The sequence below is a fragment of the Melopsittacus undulatus genome, chromosome 5 (genome assembly GCF_012275295.1).
Source record: "Melopsittacus undulatus isolate bMelUnd1 chromosome 5, bMelUnd1.mat.Z, whole genome shotgun sequence".
Lineage (NCBI taxonomy): Eukaryota > Metazoa > Chordata > Aves > Psittaciformes > Psittaculidae > Melopsittacus > Melopsittacus undulatus.
Genome location: NC_047531.1, coordinates 5,178,642 through 5,201,741, shown reverse-complemented (window position 1 = coordinate 5,201,741; position 23,100 = coordinate 5,178,642). Strand labels below are relative to the sequence as shown.

The 23,100-nt window shown below is 44.6% G+C and overlaps 1 protein-coding gene across 2 annotated transcripts in view; it reads right to left on the bottom strand.

Annotated features, from left to right (window-relative positions):
* Positions 1 to 23,100, bottom strand: part of EXOC4 (exocyst complex component 4) — a 380,270-nt gene that overhangs the window by 255,793 nt on the left and 101,377 nt on the right. For both annotated transcript variants that reach the window (XM_034063300.1, XM_034063301.1), the window contains exons 8-9: positions 17,255 to 17,400; positions 12,085 to 12,173 (exon numbers count right to left, since the gene is read on the bottom strand). In XM_034063300.1, coding sequence (XP_033919191.1) covers positions 12,085 to 12,173; positions 17,255 to 17,400 — 235 coding nt within the window. The remainder of the gene's footprint in view (positions 1 to 12,084; positions 12,174 to 17,254; positions 17,401 to 23,100) is intronic.

Sequence of the window (23,100 nt, the reverse complement as noted above, 5' to 3'; positions counted from 1 at the left end):
AAGCAGACAAAGAAAGTGCCGTTTGTTACAGTTGTTCACACAATTCTAGATATCATTGAGGTACAGGGAATACAGTGGTTCTGCATTGGATGTCATCCAATAACTACTGGTGGCAGTTAAGTCCAAGACAACCACATGACAAGTGCAATTAAAACTCCCAAGGAGGAGCACAGATGCACTCTAAGCCCCCAACTGCTTAGAGGATTTTTGATATTATGTAAAAGAAAGTAGATACTGAGCATCAAGTCTTTGCTATATACTATTAAGTAATTACAATGAAATATGAAAACACTGATGAGATCTTCAGTGAGTGCTTGCTGTGCCCAGTATTTAGAGGGAAAAGAATCAGCCTGTTTTTCTTCAGCAAACTTGGAACAACCTGAATCAAGCAGCTGCAGAAATGTTAGATGGAGAAAATGTGGTTTCAACAACTTCTCCAGCTTTGTGGTGACTCCATGGCTCAAAAGACTGGCAATGGAAATGCTGAAATTTGGGGTATCTATATACAGAACACAGAATTTAATCTCAGACCCCATTGTGCACATGTATGTGAGGAACCATCCCTGTGATGCCCCATGCCTGACAGTGTTCAAGGCCAGGTTGGATGGGGCTTGGAGCAAGCTGCTCTAGTGGAAGGTGTCCCTGCCCATGGCAGGGGGTTGGAACTGGGTGAGCTTTAAGGTCCCTTCTAACCCAAACCAGTCTGGGATTCTAAGTTGTCCATTCAGTCATTTTTCCATTAATGCATCCAAGTTCACACCTGTCAGGCCAGTTAAACTGAACTAAGCACCAGAACAAGCTCATATTAAAGATGCATTCAGCATACACACCATGTCCTTCTACAACTTCTTCATCTGATGGACCTTCTAATTGAATTTAAAAAACAAGGCTCCTGTCCTATACTCCAGAAATGCCACCACCTCACCTCTCTAGTCTACTGAAAGAACATGGGCATAAGAAGGAGACAGAAAACAGAATGTCTCCCCTCCAAAAGCAATGAGCATCATTTACATTTGGTACACTGGACAGGTCCTTAAGGTGATACTGGCCTTGATCTGATGAGCTGCTATGAAAAGACTAAGACCAAACAACAAGAAATGAAATGAGAAGGGTACAAGAGGCCAGATCTTGAGACATTCAACAGCAGAATAGGGACACTTCTACATGTGTTATGAGTGCCAGGTCTCTGCACTGTAAAACGTACACACAACAGTGAACCTGCTATCCCAAACCATTCACTGTGACCCACACAGGCATCCACACACTCCTAAATGGAAAATTCCACTCATGCTCCAAAATCAACAACCAAAAGCCAGGAGATCTGAGATTTAAATGCCCCCTGACAGGAGGCTTCATAGTTTCTCATGGGCATTCTCTTTCTCCATCTCCAGCCTCCATAAAAATACTCTTTTCCCTACCCATTTACTGGATGCAAAACTGCCTTCTCTGCTACCCTCCTCCCCTGGAAATAACTGTATTTCTGTCTTCTGATAATAAAGTATTCTAATATCAGCCATGATATATTAAGAAAAGACTTCAACAACAATTTATGCACTTAGCCCAAAGAGCCCTTCAGAAACTGTTAGCCTTTGTATCTCCAGAACTCTAAATCACATCTCTTTATTGATTAAAGTTACATCTTCATTCTACAGAAGAGAATCACCTGCTCAGCACACATTTATCTCTCTGGCAAAGGGAGGGTATAATGGATGGATGAAAGCTGAGGCCATTTATTTCGCAATCATTTCCGAGATATCATATACAAACAGATCTACAGCATAGCAACAGCACACCTTCAATTCCTATGTCAGACAAGATCACAGCTAGCAAAATCAGATGTATTTTAATCCTTTAATTAGGTAAGAATTACTTTCTTCCCAACAGTTCTTCCTTATTAGGAAAAACTCAAGATATCTACAAATCCTCCAACTGTTATTCAAACTTTAAGCCACAAAAGTCTTTCAAGCATCTGGCGTGTTTCATGCTCCGTGGCAATTCTGTTAGCTTCAAATTGAATGATTTATTACCATAGAACCCAAGCCTCTGATGAGATTATACTGCCAATTTGTGCCTTCTTTGTGAAGAGAGCTCTCCTCCAACCCAGGCTTCGGACTGAACATGGTGAATCTCAGTTAAAGGGTGACCTTTACAAGACAAGGGAAATGTTAATTCCTGCTCACCTCAATGGCTTTAACCCGACTTGAAAGCACGGCTCGTGAATGTTGCCCACTACTCTGTCACTGTGAAGCTGCATTTCAACATTATCAAGATGAAAAACTCTTCAGTGTAAAACAAAAATGTATATATCCATCCGTCAAAGCCAAAGGAGAAAATCCAAATGGTAATTTAACTGTCTCTAGAGCATTTCTTATGCTACTTGAAAAACAAGGGATTGGCATTTTTAAGGGACTTCAAATACAGATTAGAGGCATTAGAATGACAGGGCCAGAGATTAAACACGTCTTTACCCACTGAACAGGTACAAGACAAGGCAAGAGCAACAGCTACTGCCTCCACACTCACCCTTAAGGTATGTATTGTCATTTGCCATACCCTGTGATATCTGCGTGCTTTCTGGAGATGTCACAGCTTAAAGGGCATAAAATCTGCAGAGGAGGCAGTTCAGGCTCCACAGAGAATTCTCATCTCATTTTTTTATAATTACCATTAGCTACTGTATCAGACAGAATAAATAAAAGAAATATTTCAGTGATGTATTTAAGGTCTTGCTAATTCAGTTGGTGAAAACAAAGCCATTACAGACAAGTAAGCAGGAATTTGACTCGCATAAAAAATGGATCTGGATAAACTTCAATATAAAAGAAGTAAGATCTTGCTGAAAGAGACAAATGTCACCAAGATTTAATCATAAAACATAAACACTAAGAGCATCTTAGAATCATAGAATAGTTAGGGTTGGAAAGGACCTTAAGATCACCCAGTTCCAACCCCCTGCCATGGGCAGGGACACCTCACACTAAACCATGTCACCGAAGGGTCTCTCCAGCCTGGCCTTGAACACTGCCAGGGATGGAGCATTCACAGCCTCCCTGGGCAACCCATTCCAGTACCTCACCACCCTAACAGTAAAGAATTTCTTCCTTATATACAATCTAAATCTCCCCTGTTTCAGTTTGAACCCATCACCCCTTGTCCTATCACTACAGTCCCTAATGAAGAGTCCCTCCCCAGAACCCTTATAGCCCCCCTTCAGATACTGAAGGATTTAAAGAAACTGGAATTCAGATCTTAGGCCTCTACAGTATTCAACAGGCCAAATTAAAACAATGTATGTATACAAAGCATCATAGCAATTAATCATTCTAGAAAATATATATAATGTATAAATCTCTTTCAAGAATTAGGTATCCTCTTGAAAGATACATCTTCCCAGCTAATTGTATTCAGTTAATTCATATTCCCACTGGATAGTTTCATTCTTCATTTTGCATCCTAACTTTATGGTGTTCCATAGCACTTAGCAATTGCCAAACCCCAATACAAATGACTGTAAGTTATTCTCATTACCAGTCATGGAAGGTAAGTGTAGGAATCTAAACGTGGGGTACCAAAGGCGCATTGGAATGCCTTGCTAGCAAACACAAAACCCAACACAGGAACAACAGAATCATTCCTTAAATGAGTCAAGGATATAGCTTTGCAGTAAATAAAGTCCTTCAGAAAGACAGAGCTTGGAAATAGGATTTTGGCTTCAAATTATTAGAACTGGAGAGGAGACAACGGCAGTACCATCCACTTAACCTACAAACTCTATTTCACTCTTTCAGGTTGCTGCAGCCCACTTCCACCAGTGGAGCGATGAATATTCCTCAAAGCGGAGCAGGTAGTCAGAAACTAGACCTGCTCATCCCAAACTGAGAGAATCCTGATCCTAAACAGCAAGACAGAACGGTTTTAAATAAATGGTTTACTACTGAACTTTACACAAAAGCACCAATTCCAGGAGTGTGAAGCTCTCATACAGGGAGAAAGGACGAGCATATTATTTCAGATCACAGGAAGAAGAGTACCTGTTCAACTGTATCATAGTTATTTTATTGCTAGCTGTACTGATGAAATGTTTCCACTGTCCTTCAGAAAAGCAAAGCGTGATTTATGTGCTCCAGCCTGGGACACATCTTACACACTCATATAGCACGGTCTGCTGCCTGGCTGGGACTAGCCAGAAAGCTTTGCCTTGGATGACAGAAGGGAAAAGGGGGAGAAGATGCTCTGCAGTTCAGATAACTGACATTACAGAAAGATGCTTCCTTTTACTCACCTCTGAATTCAGATTATTTAACGTTCACTTTGGTTAAGTTACACCAATTAAAAATCAAACATATTAAAACACACAGATTGAATTTAATGGATATCAGGATTTGAGCAGCTCAGCGAAGCCCAGACTGGTTTGGGTTGGAAGGGACTTTAAAAGTTCACCCATTTCCAACCCCTTGCCACGGGCAGGGACACCTTCCACTAGAGCAGGTTGCTCCAAGCCTCATCCAGCCTGGTCTTGAACACTGCCAGGGATGGGGCAGCTACATCAAGCTGAGATGGCTCAAAGCATCCAAAAGCCAAGTTCTCCTGACACAAACCTCCAGGAATTGATACAAACCAGGATATTACAGTTCAGAGGCATAAACATTACCTGCCTATTCTGCTTAATCTGCATAATACAAGATAATTCCACAACATCTTTGTAAATTCACCACAAAGCCCTCAAAATCTTCAGTAATCCAAAACTTAAAGCTGGGAAGAAGCTGTAAATAAGCACCCTGAAAATCAATGACTGCTTTCCAAACCAAGCACTGTAACACAGCAAGTCCCAGGAAACTCGAGTCTCTCTGCCCAAAACTGTAACACCATCACTATTGCTGGGAGCAATAGTAGTAACACTGAAGCATCCATTTGTGGGAGGATTTTACAAAATGAGGATTATTTCAGTGTGTTTCCTCCTATCAGTAGGGGAGCAATGCTTAGGTCTAATATGAGAGTTATGAAGATAAATAACCCAAGGTAATTCAAGCTGATGACAGAACTCATAACTGATTCCATCACCTTTGACTTTCAGTCTTTATTTGAGAAGCTTTTCTACTGATGTAACATCTCAATGCCTTGATATTTTAGCTTTCATATTAAAAACAGGACCTTGTAGCATCTAACAAGCTGTACAGTAGCTTACTAGAGGTCCTTAGGCTCTGACTGGAAAAAAGAACAGTGTATGGATCCAAATATTAAAGCAAGAGGAGCTTGAAGTCAAGACTGAGGATTTGTTTAGAAGCCCTGAACAGGGATCCAAAACCAAGTAGTGAAACACTGTCATGGTTGAAGCTTGGAGTGCATTGCCAAGTTGCATCCAGGAGCAAAGCACAGCCAAGATGTGCTGCCAGGCTTGTATAAGTTCCAACCTATGAAGATAAAGGTGCAAGCTAGGAATGAGCTTCCTTAATAATGTGACTGCTGCTAAAAAGGATGCAACAGCTGTAAACACTGCCAGGTAAGAAACAGGACCAAGAATGTGGCTATTGTGGCTAATGTGGCTGCTGACAACCACTAACTTCACCATCTTTGCTTTCATGAACAATTTTGCTCAAAAATAAGTAGTAATAAAAAGAATTAAATGGTAATTTTAAAAAGCAGACTGGTGGCCCATCCCTGGCAGTGTTCAAGGCCAGGCTGGACACAGCATCTTGGAGCAAGCTGCTCCAGTGGAAGGTGTCCCTGCCCATGGCAGGGGGTGGAATTGGATAAGCTTTAAGGTCCCCTCCAACACAAGCCTTCCTCTGACTCTGACTGCTGGTTTCCCCCTCTCTTGCAGTAGATGCTAACTGGCACTCTCTGAACTTGCTGCAGCCAGCAATATGAACCAGCCACCAAACTGTGCTGCTGTAGCCTGCTCAAGGTCCCTGACACAAGCCAAAGGAGATATTTCACAGCCCAAACTTGACTTTCAACACCTTGTATCTGCCCTAGAAGTGAGAAGAATTAAGTGGGAGATATAAACCCCTCTTGAAACCCTCTAGAAATGACAGAGATGCCCTGCTTCTTTTCCACAGATCCCAATAGCCAAAGTCAGCCTTTAATAAGCCTTAATACACATACTCAACACAAGATGAAAAGAAATTACTTACAAAACACACTGGCCACATACTCAAAGGAACTGAGATGAAGTGCTGTGTTTATTACAGTGATTGCATTGCCTCCTTCCCCTAGATGGAAGTATTTTGACTGTAGGATCCTCAAAGAATCACAGAATGTTTTGGGTTTGAAAGAACCTTAAGATCATCCAGTCCAACCCCCTGCCATGGGCAGGGACACCTCACACTAAACCATGAGTCTCAAAACACATGGATTAGAAAAGGTCAACTAACCCAACAAGAGCAAAGCAAACCTGTTGCTGTAAATCAGATGCAAAGCTTGCTCTCCCTAACACCAGGATGAGGGAATCTGTCGGCACAGTCACCAACACAGCAAAAGGTCTCTCCCACTTCCATTTTTAGGTATCTCCCTCCCCTTTCTACCTCCTTCTGCATTGCTTGTAGCTTCAATAACAATCTCAGAGGCAAAGAAAATCAAGAAACAAATTCTTTCCTCACACATAATCCCTTTTTCGCTGTCAAGTGCCTGACCCCGGTTTGATAATCTCATTTCCTGCAAATCACAAACGCTGGAAATTTCAGCTTCCCAGAGTGTTAATTGCGGCCCTGCTCCATTGCTAATCAAAAAATGGGCTGTTTTGCATGAAAATGCCGCTCTAATTAATTCTCAGTCATAAAGCACCCCGGTTTTAATAACCCCTCCTTGATTGGATAGCCTTTGAAGAGACGGTGCAGCTAATCCTCTAAAGCAGAGAAAACACATGCAGAGGAAATAATAAGTGGGCTTACAAGGTCTGAACTAGATGATTGCATTAATACTGTCACACCACAAAAAAGAGATTCTCTTCCCCTCTCCTCTCCCTCTCCCAAAGCTCAAAGGCAACTGTGATCCTGTGTAGCATGGGGAGACAAAAGCCGCTGCGTGACAGGAGGTGCATAACATCCCATCCTTCCCCCTCCTCTGCATGACCAACATCCTGATTCTTCAAGCAGTTATTCCTCATCCTCGTCTAAAGGGTGTGTTCAAGCGGGACTGTACACTTGTCACAACGTCTCCTTTAAGCAGACAAGAATTCAATTGCTTTCCCCCCCTCTTCATTGCCTCTGACTGACAATACATTATCATACACAGCTCTAAAAGGTGCTGAACTGTGTTTTCATTATCCAAGACGTCAAGATTAGTTCTTGTCATGGGTGAACACAGCTGGCTCCCTCCGGCAGCCCTTTGGTGAATCCAAATGGAACAAGGCACCTACAAATAACTGCATTTTTCCTGGAGTTGGCCTTACATTGTGCCCTTGTCATAGCAGATACCATTCGTCTCCACTGCTAGCTCTTGGCATTGAAATCTTAATTAGCAGAGCTTCTCTTTGATTTCCTTAATTACTTAAAACCTGATGGTGAGAAATAGTCAGGCCTGGATCGAGAACAGATGAGCAGCATAGAATCATAGAATGGTCTGGGTTGGAAGGGGCCTTAAAGCTCATTCAGTTCCAATCCCCTGCCATGGGCAGAGACACCTCACACTAAACCATGTCACCCAAGGCTCTGTCCAACCTGGCCTTGAGCACTTGCCAGGGATGGGGCAGCAACAGCTTCTCTGGGCACCCTGTGCCAGCACCTCAGCACCCTCACAGGGAAGAACTTGTCAATGAGGACAACCAAGTTATATAAGGAGTAAGAGAACACAAAATAATCCAGAAACTCCCTTGTAAACCATAAGACATTTCCAACTAAAAGCCAACATATATATATAGAAACGTGGTCTTTCTCCTTATTTTTGCTTGAAATCACATTTTGCAGACACCACTTACTTTCCATTTAAAGAAAAAAGCCCTCAAGCCCCTGCAGACTATCTCCTTCCTTCCTGTGATGCCCCAGTGTCACCCTCTTACCACATACAGTCCCCCTCTCCAGTCCTTGACCTCCTCCCTCAATGGCAAGAAACCACATCTTCCTTTTATTCCCAAGAAATCACAGGTAAAGGCAGTAGTGCAATGAAATAAGGTGTACACACAGGATTCATTCCACCAGCCAGCAAGAAGCATGGTGAAATATAGCAATGGCTTAGCCTAGCTTCCAATGAAAATAAGAGTTATCTTCTGGCTGCCCCATCCTCACAACAATTGAGCTGGTGAGCCAATTCCTGCCATAAGTGGCAGAGAAATAAACCTTCAAAGCAATAAATGCTTAGAGGCTTTGTGAAAACAGGGAGTTGTGCAGATGGAAGCAGGATAAATGTGTGTCTCCATGGAAGGAGAAGATGCAGTGAGGATGTGTTGGACCAACCAGCCAGGCAGCAACCTGCACCTTTTCTTCCACAGCATGGGGCTGCTTGCTCAGTATGTGCTCCACTTGATCCAGCCATGGAACATGCTGCTTCCTCCTTAGGGGAGTGGGCATAGGACATAGGCAGACACTGGGGGGCACCAGCCAGAAAGAAGTGAGGGAGATGAAGCAGGTTTAGACAAGGGGAGAAGTATGGCTAATGAAGAAAAGGTGTTATGGGAGAAAGGAGAAACATCTGAGATGAACAAGGCTTCAGTCATTCAGCCACTCATGGAATAAACTTACTTGGTTAAAGAATACACCCACATTATTTAAAATAAGACTATAAAAAGAACATCATATTTGAGAAATGTTAGGAGGGCTCCAACAAGTAAATTCCCCAGCCAGCACATGGCTCTTGGGGAAATAAAGAGAGGAGAAGCTTAATGATGGTCATTATTTGTTTTGTCTGGAAGAAACCACCTCTGACATTGTACCTGTGACAACAACCTGGGGAACCACATCAGTGCTAGTCTGGAAGGAGATACTTCAGTCAGGTACTTGCTTTCCCCCTTCTTTTTAATGACAACTGTCAAAACAACTTGTGTGTCCAACATCAAGGGAAAAATACACGGCTTCAATTTTCATCCTCTGATTTCAATGGAGTAAGACACAAGAATTCCATCTCTAAATCACTTAAAGCACATCCCCTTCTCTCACTGAGGGATAATGTGTGCCTTACGCACCGCACTATTTCAGTCCAAAGAAAAGATGTTAATGACAAAGCATCCCTGATCTTCACACATTTTAAGGCTATTTAAATGACATTCTTATTTCAAAACGTTGGCATGAGCCAAACTTTTACAGGATCTTTCTTTTCCTAATGCATATGTTTTCTTTGAAGATTTCCTCACAAGCCAGCCTCCTCCTGCTGCCACTGAAAAACCATCCCCATGGATAAGGCTGTCAGGAAGAGCAACTGTGTGGCACTAAGAGAAGAGAGAGTGTCACATGCCTGCTTTACAGTAACCTGATTGAACAATCAAATGGTATTTCTCTTTGAAAGAGGTAAAAAAAAAGAAGGAAATATCAAAATGCAGATCTTGCTGTGGTTGGGATTTTGGGAAGATTAATAAGCTACCTGCAAGGGAACAGCAGCTTGTAATAGAAAGAGAGGAGAGTACATTTTTAACATCAAATTCAAAAGGAAACTTTTCTCGCTGGTTCAACTGCAAAGATTTCTCAGCAAAGTCATCTCATCTATTGTCCCTACTGACTCCCTACTTGGACTTTTTGTCACCTATTGCATCACGTTCAAGCTCTTCCAATTCATCCAGAAAGGGCAATATAAGCTTGTCCCTATCCACACTATTTCCTGTATTTTGTCCTTTACTTCTTTGTCAGCTCATAGGCTTTGTTCTTTCAGCTCTCTCCTGTGTCCTCCCCTCCTGAAATGCTCAAAATCTCCATTTGGGACAGATGTTGCCTCAAGATTCCTCTGATATCAATAAGGAGTCAAACTTTCATGGAATCTCTTAACGAGTTCTAAACCCAGGAAGCTATTCTGAGCCCAAGAAGCTATTTTAAAAACCAGCTCCTCAGTTCAGTCTAACAGCAACAGTAACCACAAAACCCATCTGGAAGAAGACAGACACCTGGAGTCAATGCTGTTCTCTACTATGCTTTTAAAGCAACATGGACAATTGGTCAGGTCAGGGTGTGGAGGCAACTGGGAACAACAGAAAGGAACAGGACTCATCCCAAAGACACCTGAAATTTTTGAGGCAAGTGTAACAGGCTCCCAGGTGGTCCCATGCCAGCTCCAAACTTACTTTTCTCAACAGCTTCAAAATTCTTGGCTTTAAATCCCTATTTATCCCATAAAGTTTGTAACAAAGAGCTATTAGCTATGGAGAAGTACTTAAACCCTACTGCCCACTGGTATAATCACAGAACCACAGAATGCTTTGGCTTAGAAGGGACATTGAAGTTCCTTCAGCTCCAACCTCGGCCATGGGAGGGACCCCTTCCACTGGAGCAGCTGCTCCAAGCCCCTGGGTCCAACCTGGCCTTGAACACTGCCAGGGATGGGGCAGCCACAGCTTCTCTGGGCACCCTGTGCCAGCACCTCAGCACCCTCACAGGGAACAGCTTCTGCCTAAGAGCTCAGCTCAGTCTCCCCTCTCTTGGGCAGGTTCAAGCCATTCCCCTTGGCCTGTCGCTACAGGCCCTTGTCCCAAGCCTCTCTCCAGGTTTCCTGTAGCCCCTTTAGGCACTGGAGCTGCTCTAAGATCTCCCCTTCAGGAGCCTTCTCCAGGCTGCCCCAGCCCAGCTCTCTCAGTCTGTCTCCATGGAAGAGGTATAAGAGAGTGCTGGTTCAATACAACTTCTTAGAGTTCACAGTATCCTACTGAACTGAGTTATTTCTTTCAGTTAATCCCGGGTACAAGAGCAGATGAATGGTTTTGAAAGTGAAAACCTGAGTCTTGAAAGGTAAAGAGCTGTGAGCTCAACACCTTCCAAGTGTGTGTAAATGGTGATACCATCATTTAAAAGACAGGTATCTCACTTTATTTTATTCCTATATGCCAACTGATTATCATGTGGGCACCCGTCAACTTCAGTACATCTTAATCTCAGTTTCTTCCTTCACAGCCTATCCAGAAGTATCTGAATATTCACCACAGTGAAACATTATATTCTAAGTGAGTGAATCATCAATACTAAGATTATCCTTTTAGAATCACTTAAATCAAGCAATCTGTCCACAATAACACTGCCCATCTCTGAAGGCTTTTTTTCACGCTCCTGTGCATTCAACTTCTCACTGAGGACAACGAAACTATAAAAGGAAGAAAAGAACACAAAGTCATCCAAAACCTCCCTTGTAAATCACAAAACATCTTCAACTAAAGCCAACTGAAAATTATCATGGGTAAGATTTCAAAGAGAAATTCTACGCTTGTCCATCACTGGAATATGTAAAGAATATGTATTATTTTCTTGTTATGATCAGCCCAGTAGAAACCAGAATCAACAATAAAAAAGTCCTGCTATACATTATTATGACAGCTTGCAGATCTTCCCTTGATATTGCTCTCAAACCCAAGACTATTGTGAATCAGACCATTCAGGAAGAAAATGAGGAATGATATCATGCTTGGAGGAGAGAACGTCCCTGCGTGTACACAGCACTTGCCACAAGGCATACAAACCAGCAATTTCAAGTGTTCAGCTCTTGCAACTCACCCTTTTCAAACACTCTGCAACTGTTCAAGTGTTGCACAAAAGACAAAGAACTGGTGTCTTTAGTCCATACAATAGAAACCTACAACTTCAAACATGAGATAACCAAGCTACCAAACTAATCCAGGACAAGCAGCACATTCAGCATATGATACAATGAAATAAACTACAGATAAGGAATCAAACATTAGCTCCAAGTACCCATAAGAAGTGCTCATGGTGAGACTGGCTGCATTTCACCCTGTTTTATGACTATCTTTTAAGACCCCATATGAAAATGCTGAGGGGATAAAGAGAAACCCTACAGCTTCACAACATAGTAAGAATAAATAAAACCTAAAAACTAGAGGTTTAAGCAAACCCATGTGGCAAAGTAGGGAGGTAATAAAACTCCGACATAACGTGGACAGGATATTCAAGTTCCTGCAAAAGAGAATTACACAAAGTAGCACAGTATCTATTGGCCTACCTTGAAGCTCTCCACTTCTGCTGTAGAGCTCCCTTCTCTGCTCACGCAAATAGGCACTCATGCTGATTGCATGGGAGGAGGACTCAAACCTGGAATTAGAGAAAAGAATAAAGAATAAAGCCAGTCAGTTTGCCATCCATGGAAGCACCCTTATAAGCACCAGGTAGCTCTAAACATAAGGACTTCCTGGGATGTTGGAGCAGAATTATGAAGGCAGAGAAAAGCATGTTTTTTCTATAAAACCCATCACCAACACATCCCATTCTGCCACCTATGATGAACCCAGCTCTCCAGCAGCCACCCGTGACAAGACACAGGACAGAGATGCTCTTCAACTGGGAGAACCCAGGCATTTAAGTAGAAATGGCCCCAAAACTGGTGAAATCCAAACCAAAGCCATAGGCTAACACCAGCTAGAATGCTAAGTGACCTATACATAAAAATAAAGAGTTAACACAGTCCTGTGAAATATAGAGCAATAAATTATTAAATAATTTATTTATAATTTATAATTTTAATAATTAAATAAATTACTAAATAGTTATTCTGTGGCTCTAATACTCTACAAGAACCGATCTGAGAGGCAGACACAAATATCTTCCAACTGTGGTAGCTCCATACTCATTGATAATAAAACACCACAGACTGGGCACTGAACTGGCACCACAAGGTCTCAAGATGCCTCTTGGGCTCGCTGTGCCCTGAGCTGGATGTCCTTGTGGTCACAAGTGTCCCATGGCCAAGGGCCTTGGGCCCAACCTGCCTGAGCTCAGGGCTGGGGACACCCGGCAGGGTCAAGGGCTGCCGCCCCTGGCAGGCTCTGCCCAACAAACACCAACCCATTGTGTGCCCAGGCTGGACACTGGGCAGCGCTGCCACTGGTGCTGGGGACCAGGGAGAAGGGGCAAGTGGTGGGGACAAAGCATCTTCAGACGGCCAAAGTGGACACAAGACTTAGAGGGAAAACACCTTCATTAATATCAAACTCTTCAAGAGGTCTTGAAGACCTCAAGATGTTGATATTGGGCTGTAACACTCATCACACCCTCCCCAAGCCCTTCTGCTCAGGAAGAGCTGGCCAGAGGGAACCTGAAAACACAGGCATCCCCTCAGAGAAAAGGCACAAGCATTTCTAAGGTTTCTTATGCAATAGTGTTAAGGTTATTACTACTAACGAGGCTTTTCTGCTTTAATTGCGACTGTGAGTGTTAATATTATAGCAAGTGAACTAATAACAGTCTATCAAAATACAACACTTAAGATTTTAATTAAAGGAACAAGGAATTCTCGGCTCTGTGTTTGTGATGTGCTCCCTTCTGCCCCTAGTGAGATACTAAGCATAATGTTACCACCACGGCCTCAAGGTCTTCTCCACCCATCAAGACTACACACATCAGGTCAAGGCAAACTACAGCAACAAACCTCTGTCTCCTTGAGACAGCAACTCCAATTATTCCTAAACCCTGCACTGGCTTTTGCTGCAGAATCTCATCACATTCACTGCTTTCCCACAGACATCCAGTTTTTCCTTGGCTACCTTTTGGAAGAAAATCACGGAATCATAGAATTCCAGACTGGTTCAGGTTGGAAGGGATCTTAAAGCTCCTCCAGTTCCAACCCTCTGAAACAGGCAGGGACCCCTTCCACTGGAGCAGCTGCTCCAAGCCCCTGTGTCCAACCTGGCCTTGAACACTGCCAGGGATGGGGCAGCCACAGCTTCTCTGGGCACCCTGTGCCAGCGCCTCAGCACCCTCACAGGGAACAGCTTCTGCCTAAGAGCTCAGCTCAGTCTCCCCTGTTCTGGCAAGTTCAAGCCATTCCCCTTGTCCTGTCCCTACAGGCCCTTGTCCCAAGCCCCTCTCCAGCTTTCCTGCAGCCCCTTTAGGCACTGGAGCTGCTCTGGGGTCTCCCCTTCAGGAGCCTTCTCTTCTCCAGGCTGCCCCAGCCCAGCTCTCTCAGCATGGCTCCAGAGCAGAGCTGCTCCAGCCCTCGCAGCATCTCCATGGCTTCCTCTGCACTCACTCCAACAGCTCCACGTCCCTCTTGTGCTGCTGCCCCAGAGCTGGATCAGAGCTGGCCCCCCTCTCTGCTCAGCACACGGGGAGGTACTCAATCTCACACTGAAGCTGGGTCATGGGGAGCTTCTCATCAACCAACACCCCCAAGTCCTTCTCCTCAGGGCAAAATTATTTTGTATTTATAACACTGGCTTACAGCAAGGTCACACAATCACACGACACTGCACAACCACCTGCATCCATCCATGAGTAAAACACAAGGTGGAGCCCTGTCCTAAGAGACTTGTGCAGTGAAGAATTAACAGACATTCTGATGACAAGTGGAAGGCTCCTCTGGTTTGGACAGAGCTAATGGAAAGGTAAGAAAAACCCTGGCATGTAAAGCACTGAAGATGGGAGAGGAGACAAGAATAACACTCCATCAAACACATACGTCCCTCAGTGGCCTGTGAAATTCCATTTCAACAGAGATTTCCATAGATATGGTGACAGCTGACAGAAGAGAGATAACCAAATAAGAGATGCCAATAAATGCTGCTGTCACTGCAGTGACGGTAATGACATGGTGACAAGACCATGAGTGGTAGGAGACATGCTGCTCATGGGAGGTTATGCACCTTAGCTGTAAACAATTATACCCACCTTCATTCTCAACTGACAAACTCAGAGAGAGCCTTAAACTGCTGCAGGTGAAATAACATCCTTATTCCTCAAACTTAAACTAGTCCATGGACACCCAAGAAGAGACACAATAGGAAAAGGTGAGCAGCCCTATTTTCTCCAATAGACATCTACAAGTTAGAGTAAATTCTAAGAGTGGAATTCTCAACCCCAACAACCATAGGAGTGCTGAAAAATAATGGTAAGGGGGGATAACAATGAGTTGACAGGGGCAGGAGGCATCTCTCATACCTTCCAGGCAACAGTTAACCTTCTAATAACAGATCACATAGACTGTGAGAGGGGGAGAAGACAGTGCAGAAGACCTCCATTTCTAACTGGGCTCTTAGAATCATAGAATAGTCAGGGTTGGAAAGGACATTAAGATCATCCAGTTCCAACCCCCTGCCATGGGCAGGGACACCTCACACTAAACCATATCACCCAAGGCTTCATCCAACCTGGCCTTGAACACTGCCAGGGATGGAGCATTCACAACCTCCCTGGGCAACCCATTCCAGTGCCTCACCACCCTCACAGTAAAGAATTTCTTCCTTAGATCCAATCCAAACTTCCCCTGTTTAAGTTTGAACCCGTTACCCCTTGTCCTATCACTACAGTCCCTAATGAATAGTCCCTCCCCAGCATCTTCCATACTGTGAGAGTACAGCTGCCAGATAGAGATGCCCTAATGGTGATCAGGCACTGGAACAGGCTGGAATCACCACCTCTGGAAGCATTCAAAGCCATGTAGAGAGGCTGGATGCAGGACTGTGGGGAGGGGTAGGTGGGTGTCTCACCAGAGCAGAGACCAAACTCCTCCAGAAGGAATGACCAGCACATGCAGTCAGTGCAAGAGATGAAAACTCAGCACAGCCCCTGAATCCTGATGTAGTATCAAGACCATTTCTCCTCTCCTAACAGTGCTGCTCACCAACAACTCCCCCTTACTTCTTTATTCTTGTACATCTAATTTGTTCCCCAAATCCTTCCTTTAACCACTCAGCTTCTCATCCTCTCTTACACTCTCCTCCCAACCACTTAATTCTTTCCATGGTGAACTCTAAATTAAACGAGTTAGTGACAGGATTAACAGCTTAGTCTATACAGTAATTATACAGTTATCTTAATTCTCTTTGTCCAGTCCCCGTTATCACTGTCTTAACAAGCCCTGAATTTACCATGGATAAAGAAAGGCACAGTGTATCACTGCATGCTCTGCAGCAGCAGTGCAATGGGATCCCAGTCCTGAGATAAGCTGTGGATGGAGCTACACTCTAAACACCAGCAATGGATGCAGAACAGAAAACTCAATGAGGCTTCAGCTTTGGGCATTAAATCTCCATCTCAGTCCTTATATGGCCGCCCCTCAACCCCCTACTTACCTTTAGCTCTCTCCTCATGGTCACCCCACCTCTCGCATCATGAACTCCCATCATGGCTGCCCCTGCTCTTCCCTCATGATCTCCCCTCATGGCTACCTCTGCTCTCTCCTCACCCTTCATGGCCATCCCTGCTCTCTCCTCACCCTTCATGGCCGTCCCTGCTCTCTCCTCACCCTTCATGGCTTCCCCTCCTGTCCCCTTCACAATCTTCCCTCATGGCCGCCCCGATCTCTCCTCACCCCTTATGGCCGTCCCTTCTCTCTCCTCACCCTTCATGGCCGCTCCTTCTCTCTCCTCACACTTCATGGTCTCCCCTGCTCTCTCCTCACCCTTCATGGCCGCCCCTGCTCTCTCCTCACCCTTCATGGCTGCTCCTTCTCTCTCCTCACCCTTCATGGCCGCCCCTCCTGCCACCTTCACAATCTTCCCTCATGGCCACAACCGCTCTCACCTCACGATCTCCCCTCGCCCTTCACAGCCACCCCTCTGCCTCCTCACAACCACCCCTCACAACCTCCCCATCTCTCCCCTCATGTTCGCCCCTCAAGGCCTGCCCTGCTGTCTGCTCACGATCTCCAACATATGAAGGACATGGAGCAAGTCCAGAGGAGGCCATGAGGATGCTCAGGGACTGGATCACCTCCCATATGAAGACGGGCTGAGAACATTGGTGCTGTTGAGGCTGTGTGGAGACCTCAGAGCATCTTCCAGTGTCTGAAGGGGGCTACAAGGATGCTGGAGAGGGGCTCTTCATTAGGGACTGCAGTGATAGGACAAGGGGTGATGGGTTCAAACTGAAATAGGGGAAGTTCAGGTTGGAGATAAGGCAGAAGCTGTTCCCTGTGAGGGTGCTGAGGCGCTGGCACAGGGTGCCCAGAGAAGCTGTGGCTGCCCCATCCCTGGCAGTGTTCAAGGCCAGGTTGGACACAGGGGCTTGGAGCAGCTGCTCCAGTGGAAGGGGTCCCTGCCTGTGGCAGGGGTTGGAGCTGGAGGAGCTTTAAGGTCCCTCCCAACACAAACCATTCCATGATTATCAGCCAGCACTGTGCAGTACTTGAGGGACCAAAGACAGCTCAGGCACAGCTCTAACCTCAACCCAGCACTTACTTGAACAAAGGAGTTTTAGGTCTCTGGGGTTTCTTCTTTGCAAAGAATGCAGCAAACTCCCTCCCTGAGCTGGTGTAGCTGAGCTGGGTGGACGGCTCCGAGGCAGTGCGGGTGTTCTTCATGTCTAGGTACTCTGTCAGCAGCATCTGAAGATGAAAGCAGAAGCATTCAGCATTGGAAACAAATCAGCATTATAATATAACGTGAATGTTCATGATTTTAGTGAAGACCGGAAAACTAACAAAAGTCTTTAAAATTAACAGAAACCAGGCTTTACTTTCAGAAATGTAATGCTGGGGATTTATGTGCCACTGTCTCTGATTTCGTAAAAGCTTATTTTACATTACTTGACCAATTCGATCTGCTACAAAACCCTGATAGTACTAAGCTAACTTGCAAGAAGTCCCGTATGAAGATAGGCTGAGAAAGTTGGGGCTGTTCAGCCTGGAGAAGAGAAGCTGCGTGGAGACCTCATAGCAGCTTCCAGTATCTGAAGTGGTCCTACAGGGATGCTGGGGAGGGACCCTTCATTAGAGACTGTAGTGATAGGACAAGGGGTAATGGGTTGAAACTTAAACAGCAGAGGTTTAGATTGCATATAAGGAAGAAATTCTTTACCGTTAGGGTGGTGAGGTACTGGAATGGGTTGCACAGGGAGGTTGTGAATGCTCCATCTCTGGCAGTGTTCAAGGCCAGGTTGGACAGAGCCTTGGGTGCCATGGTTTAGTGTGGGGTGTCCCTGCCCATGGCAGGGGGGTTGGAACTGGATGATCTTAAGGTCCTTTCCAACCCTGACTATTCTATGATTATATGATTCAAATCAGGAAGGGAAGCGGGGAGATGGTGAGTGGGTTGTTGGTTGGTGACATACCACAGTCCTTAAAAACATAAAAGTTAGCAATACTGAACTGCTCAGATTCCAAAGCATATTTTACATATGTGTATGTATTCCTGTTTATTTTCTACATATTTATATGTAGGACTGGATAACACCCACAGATCTGAGCAAGTCCATGTGCTGCAGGTCACCTATGATGGAAAAAGTCCTGGCAAAGCTGCAAAAATTGCCCTTTAACAGCTCTCAAACCAAACTTGGTTCTTTTCCCACTGAAAAGATGAATTCCCACAGCTTCCAGTCCTGCCAATGTGGCTGAGGATTATTTCCCTCCAGCCCAACATAGTAAGGGGCTGGGGGGTCCCTTGGTGAGACCTCACAGCCAAGAGTGGTACCGTGGTATTTGATGCTGCTTGAGCCACTCAATGGTGCAGAAGCAGAAACAGATTTCAAGTTATTCACTTCTAATATCCTTTAAAGTGAAGATGAAAAGAAACCCCTTAAAGATTAACTTTTGTCAGAGCATTCCCAAAATCACTATTTGTTGTCAGAAAATTCTACCTTCTTGGAAGCTATTAGTAATAGTGTGGCATTTTAATAACCATTAATAATCAAAGCCCATCAAAGAGAGCTGTCTGTAGTGAAAGGAATGCATCAGTACTGTGCTGTCTAACTTGAAACAGATCACACAGGAATAAATACCTGGGTAAATGGTATCATGCCCCTAATTAGAAATAATTCAGGATAGCTTGAGAACAAAAATCATACAAACACAAAGAAACTTCAGCTCCTAAAACATCTCAATTAAAACTTTACCTGAGCACAAGCTTTGAAAATAGATGCTTATTGTTAAGAGTCAAAGTAATCATTGCACTCATTTTTAACAGTAATTTACCAAATCCGCTTGTATTCACCTATTTGCATTTCATCTTCTCTACTTGAATTAACAACCTCAAAATGGCCACAAAAAATCTAATTAAAACCTCAAATATAATCAAGTAAAACACTTCATTTCTTTTATTATGGATGAAATCTATTTATAATGGATTCCATGACTGGTGTCATTTTATGTCCAGGACTAGGAATTGTTAAGTGTGTAATAGAGTGCTTGGCTCCAAGATCAGTCTTCCAATAGCTAAAAGGGCTACAAGAAACCTGGAGAGAGGCTTTGGACAAGGGCCTGTAGGGACAGGCCAAGGGGAATGGCTTGAACCTGCCCAAGAGAGGGGAGACTGAGCTGAGCTCTGAGGCAGAAGCTGTTCCCTGTGAGGGTGCTGAGGCACTGGCACAGGGTGCCCAGAGAAGCTGTGGCTGCCCCATCCCTGGCAGTGTTCAAGGCCAGGTTGGACACAGGGGCTTGGAGCAGCTGCTCCAGTGGAAGGGGTTCCTGCCTGTGGCAGGGGTTGGAACTGGAGGAGCTTTAAGGTCCCCTCAATCCAAAGTGGTCTAGGGTTCTGTGATTTTAAGATGACAATAAACTGACAGAGGTTTGAGGTAGGAATGCAGTGAATTATCCCTTTGGTTAAAGAAGGGAAGTATAGAAACAGAAGATGAGGTTTTGGTGAAATATTAAGAACTGCTCTGAAAACACCGCAGATTAGGAAGAAAAGGATGTTAATTTAAGGCATGATTTAATAGGCAGGGCAGGATGGTTATACACAAGGCTCTCAACAAGTCAAAAGCATTAAAAGCAGTGAAAATAGGCAGTTTTTATAACTACTCTGCAAGATCATCTTTAAGGTATAAAATTGAAGCCCAGCAGAAACTGTGTGAGACAGATCAAAGCTCTTTCTGCTCCAGTGCCCTGTATTCAACAGTTACACACACTCTTCAGAACAAAGTAATTAAGTGTAAGCATGGCTGAGCACCTACAATGCATGGCCAAGTGGGAGAGAAGTTAAGACAGGAGAGAGCTTCCACACTCAATATATTTGGCTTATAAGTGCAGCATAAAGATTAAGACCCTTACAATTTTTAAGCAGTAAGATAAACACATGGGCAAGTCAAAATCTTGTCAGCTACTTGCCTCAAAAGCAGCTCAAAGATTCTCTCAATGCGCTGCGCGATGCTTGGTCTTCACCCAAAGTCAGCAGCCTCAATCGGAGACTGGATGGAGCTGCCCCGAGGTGAAGGACTTGGAGGTGTTGGTCCATGAGAAGCTCCCCATGACCCAGCTTCACTGTGAGCTTGAGCCCAGAACCCCCCCCATGTGCTGGCCTGCATCCCCTGAGTGTGAGCAGCAGCTCAAGGAGGGGATCCTGCCCCTCTGCTGTGCTCTGGGGAGACCCTCCCTGCAGCCCTGATCCAGCTCTGGGGCAGCAGCACAAGAGGGACGTGGAGCTGTTGGAGCGAGTGCAGAGGAGGCCATGGAGATGCTGCGAGGGCTGGAGCAGCTCTGCTCTGGAGCCAGGCTGAGAGAGCTGGGCTGGGGCAGCCTGGACAAGAGAAGGCTCCTGAAGGGGAGACCCCAGAGCAGCTCCAGTGCCTAAAGGGGCTGCAGGAAAGCTGGAGAGGGGCTTGGGACAAGGGCCTGTAGGGACAGGACAAGGGGAATGGCTTGAACCTGCCCAAGAGAGGGGAGACTGAGCTGAGCTCTTAGGCAGAAGCTGTTCCCTGTGAGGGTGCTGAGGTGCTGGCACAGGGTGCCCAGAGAAGCTGTGGCTGCCCCATCCCTGGCAGTGTTCAAGGCCAGGTTGGACACAGGGGCTTGGAGCAGCTGCTCCAGTGGAAGGTGTCCCTGCCTGTGGCAGGGGTTGGAACTGGAGAAGCTTTAAGGTCCCTTCCAACACAAACCAGTCTGGGATTCTATGAATTTATTCCCTATGGCTGGACAGCTGATGTTATCCAGTTGTTCTACTCTCCTAGTCCTCATAGAGGATTTTAATAAGTCTCACATTTCAATGTTAGTAGCTGTGACCTGACCATGTACTTACTAAAATCCACAGGAAGCTAAAACTTTAAATCCACTTAAAAGAGAAACCAGGCATTTTCCTGCCTATCTGAGTGAACAGGAGCTTTCCTTAACCAACCAAGTGAGGGATTTCATGATTTGGTCCCATAACACCTGATTAGCAGTCGCTAAGCCATCAATCAAAACCCTTGTTAGACATTAATCACATGGATGTACAGCAAGATTTATGAGTGACTGCAAAGTTTGCAACATCCCATTCATCTATAACAAGAGCTTTGACTTTCTGCTCGATGGTTGAATTCTGCCATCCATGCAGTGTTTTTCTATCAACGTCAAACAAATAAAGCTGCACATGAAGGAAGAGAACAAAGCACTCTTTCTTCAACTGCTCTTTGGAAATGAAAATTAATATGAAGTATTTGATGGGGGAAAAAGCAATACTTATGGATTTGAAGGCTTAATTGAATTCTCAGATTACTAAAGGTCATATCAGTGTGTGTAGCCCGTCTATCACACTGATCTGATAACAACTGACACTACCCTGCCTCTCTGAATTGCAAAGGGGCAAGAACAAATTTGCTTCCTTGACTGCTTGCACTTGCTGTGACTCTCCAGATCCACATTTCTCTTCTTCAGCTGAGCCCCAGGAGATGTTGTGTAAGTCATTACACCTTATCATAGCCAAGACTGACCTATGAACAATGCACCAGCAATAAGACACATGGCCACAGGGTGACAGCTACATTCATTCCTCATTTGTACCTCCTGTAAGGTTGTAGATAGGACGCCTGAGCTCTGACTAAGCTGTGCTCCATCAATTAAAAGCTGCAAATAGGTATTACACATTCTGAATTGAGGTGGATGCTGGAGTGTGAACAGTTTGCTCCATTAGGAAGTCCTAACACTTCCAAACTCTTCACCTTCAACACTGATTTTCATTAGGCCTTCCTGGATCTCAGGGGTCCAGAAAATCAGATGAAAACTAACCCCACACCATGAATGTTGTGAGGGTAAATGGGATGAGCAGGTAATTACTGGCCTCTCCACCTCATATTGATCAGGGACTATGTCACAGAACAGATGATAAAAGACTCTATTAATAAAGAATTAAGGAAGAATAATAGAATCCATGTCCACTGACGTGGATTAACAGAACACAGATCTTGGCTAAACAGTATTTTTATAATGATGACAAATTGGGGTTTAAATTAACAGAGATAAAGTCATATTTCCATCAGGAATGTGACAAAAGCCAGAACACACAAAGTCAACACAGCCTCTCCTAAAAGAAAATTGGGCAGGTACCTGACAAGATCCTTAACATGGAACTAGAAATGAGGAAACCACAAATACTGGATTTTGCAAGGTCCAGAAAGCTTAATTCCTCTTTTCCTCTCATCCCCTGTATTCCAAGGGAAATACAAGACTAGCAGAAAAAAATTGTCTTTTATTAGGAAGAAAACTGATTTTCAGCCTAAGTTCAGTTCATCTTCATTTTTTAAAAGACAGTAATCAGAAGAAGTAAAATCAGAGAATGAAAACACATTCAAGTGTGGCTGCAGCAATTCTTTCTGGATTGAATGGACAAGAAGTATTCCTCTCTCAGATTCCTACGGATTCAGGGACAACAAAAGGTCTGTCAATTATGTTTGTTTGGGGAAAAATAGTAAATAATAATGTCAACACAGCTTGTTCAGCCTGGACAAGAGAAGGCTCCTGAAGGGGAGACCTTAGAGCAGCTCCAGTGCCTAAAGGGGCTGTAGGAAAGCTGGAGAGGGGCTTGGGACAAGGGCCTGTAGGGACAGGCCAAGGGGAATGGCTTGAACCTGCCCAAGAGAGGGGAGACTGAGCTGAGCTCTTAGGCAGAAGCTGTTCCCTGTGAGGGTGCTGAGGCGCTGGCACAGGGTGCCCAGAGAAGCTGTGGCTGCCCCATCCCTGGCAGTGCTCAAGGCCAGGTTGGACACAGGGGCTTGGAGCAGCTGCTCCAGTGGAAGGTGTCCCTGCCTGTGGCAGGGGTTGGAGCTGGAGGAGCTTTAAGGTCCCTTCCAACACAAACAACTCTGATTCTATGGTTTCTTTTTCATTATTGTTATTATCAAT